Genomic DNA, 2603 nt, shown 5'->3' with positions numbered 1-2603 from the left:
TAAAGTAGGTAAAGAGTTAGACTGAAAATTAGATATATTAGATACTAATTGGTTTGGTACTACCACTCAATCATCTATATTTAAAAAATGTTGTATTTGTGGTTCTACTAATAATTTAGAAATGCATCATTTACGTAAAGTTAATGATGTTCGTAGTAGTTATAAATCATTAGATTTATCTTATAAGAAATGAGTTGGATCTTTACAACGTAAACAAATACTATTATGTAAATATCATCATATGATGTTACATAGAGGTCAATTATTACATTATGAAGTGAGAATTATAAACTCTTATAGAGAAAATTTAGGATTATTTCTAGAAACGCTACCAAGTACTAAAGATAAGTAATCAAATATTTACTGTCTATTTAAATGACTTCATTATGGAAAGCCGTATGATGGGAAACTATCACGTACGGTTTGGGAAGCAGTAATGAGTAATTATTGACTTCACTTTATATGGAATTTTCTCATTATTCTCTGGAGTAGTAGGGTTAAGTTTAAGTATAATTATGAGATTAGAATTAGCAGCACTAAATCTACAAATATTAATGCACAACGGGCAATTATTTAACGGTGCGCCTTTGTGTTTATATTATCGGAATAATTACTTGATAATTATCGTATTATTAATCACGAATAATATAAAAATATATTATTCATACGTAAAGCATATAACTTACCTAATTAGGGCCAACTTAATGGGGACAATAGCATGTTATAAAAAGGATATGATTGGTGTATTCTGAGCTAAGGATTGCATGACTAGGTTAACGAACTCCTTTAAAGTCTTTTTTTGGGTATCAATTCCCTCTTACCATTCGGGTATAGAATACTCAGCTGTCAAATTATACGTTGAGGTTTGATGGTTGTGATTAATGAGATTAATAAATACAAGCAGTATTAAGAAAGATGGAGGGTCTAAACAATCTATTAACGGTAATATAAGAACTAAGGGATCAACTGAAAAAGGAAACTTTGGAGTTGACAGAGGTCTCGTAGTACTGAATATTCATCGAAAGATGAATTTTAATAATTAGGTAATACTTTACTTAATACATTAATAAGGAAGGGGACCAGGGGATTCTCTACTAAGGAACTAAATACTTCGGATTTAAAAGAATTAGTAGAATTGGCTAAATTAAGTGAAAATAAAGATATTAAATTAAATAATTTATTAAAATTATGTAAAGATCCTGATTTATTAAAATTAGTTTATAATAAAATTAAGAGTAATCTAAGTAATATGATTGAAGGTACTTCTAGACAAACTTTAGATGGTATTAGTAATAATTGATTTGATTTTATTTCTAATGAAATAGGATCGGGTAGATTAAAAATAAATCTAAGTCGTAGTATAGAAATACTTAAACTAAAAGGTGGTACTAGACAATTAAGTTTTGGTAATCTACGAGATAAAATTATACAAGAATCTATAAAAATTATATTAACAATTATATTTGAACTATTAATGTCAAATAATAGTCATGGTTTTAGGCTTAATAAAAGTTGCCATACAGCTATTTGACAAATAAGAAATAATTTTAATAGTGTTAATTGATTTATAAAAATTGATATTTTAAAATGCTTTGACAGTATTCTTCATAATTTAATAATATCTCAATTAAAAAAACGTATTGATGATCAAGGTTTTATTAATTTAATTAGTAAAGTTTTAAAAGCTGGATATTATGATAGTAAAGGTGTATATCATAATCTAAATTATGGAATACTTCAAGGAGCGACTATAAGTCTTATTTTAAGTAATATAGTTTTATCTTTGATTGATGATTGATTAGATGAATATATTGATAAATTTAATTGCGGAACAGTTCGTAAAATAGATCTAAAATATAGTAAATTATCTCAATTAATTAGACGTGCTAAATTATTTTCAGAAAGAATAAAATTATCTAAATTAAGAGCTAAAACTACAAATCTTCATCTGAAAAATGACTAGATTTTAAAAGATTAAAATATGTTAGATATGGAGATGATATTTTATTAGGTGTTATAGGTTCTAAACAAGATTGTATTATTATACAAGATAGTTTAAGTAAATTTATAGAAACTTTAAATTTAAATATTAATAAGGATAAAACATTTATTAAATGTGCTAGTAAAAAACTAGCTAGATTTTTAGGATATGATATTAAAATTACTCTAAGACATAAGTATCTTATTGTTAATAAACATTATAGTATTAGAACTATAAGAGGACTTAATAATACTAGACTTATAATAAATGCTCTAATTAGATATATATTAACTTAGTAGATCATGGTTATGCTAGATCTTGTAAAAATGGTAGATTTGCTCAACTTACAGGTTTAGGTAGATTAATGCATGAAGAAATTCATGTAATTATAAATCATTATTTAATGGTAGGTAGAGGAATCTTAAGTTATTATAGATTAGCTACTAATTATAATAAATTAAAACATCGTATTTGATATACTTTATATTATTCTTGTGTATTAACATTGGCAAAAAAATTAAGAATACTTACTAAAAGTAAATTAATTAAAAAATTAGGTTTTCTATTAAGAATTAAGGACAATAAAGGCGATATTATAACTCAATTTCTTAGAAATGTATTT

The 2603-nt window shown here is 24.7% G+C and overlaps 1 protein-coding gene across 1 annotated transcript; it reads left to right on the top strand.

The window, feature by feature from the left end:
- Positions 1-375: 375 nt before the first annotated feature.
- B9G98_01793 (hypothetical protein) lies at positions 376-1300 on the top strand (the record flags this gene model as incomplete). Its single annotated transcript, XM_024808350.1, has 2 exons — positions 376-396; positions 1076-1300. 2 exons carry the CDS (start codon positions 376-378, stop codon positions 1298-1300), a joined length of 246 nt encoding a protein of 81 aa, XP_024664118.1.
- Positions 1301-2603: the final 1303 nt, after the last annotated feature.

The sequence above is a fragment of the Wickerhamiella sorbophila genome, assembly GCF_002251995.1.
Source record: "Wickerhamiella sorbophila strain DS02 chromosome Unknown contig14, whole genome shotgun sequence".
NCBI lineage: Eukaryota > Fungi > Ascomycota > Dipodascomycetes > Dipodascales > Trichomonascaceae > Wickerhamiella > Wickerhamiella sorbophila.
Note: the sequence above shows the minus strand (reverse complement) of the source record. Positions and strands in the feature narration are given on the sequence as shown.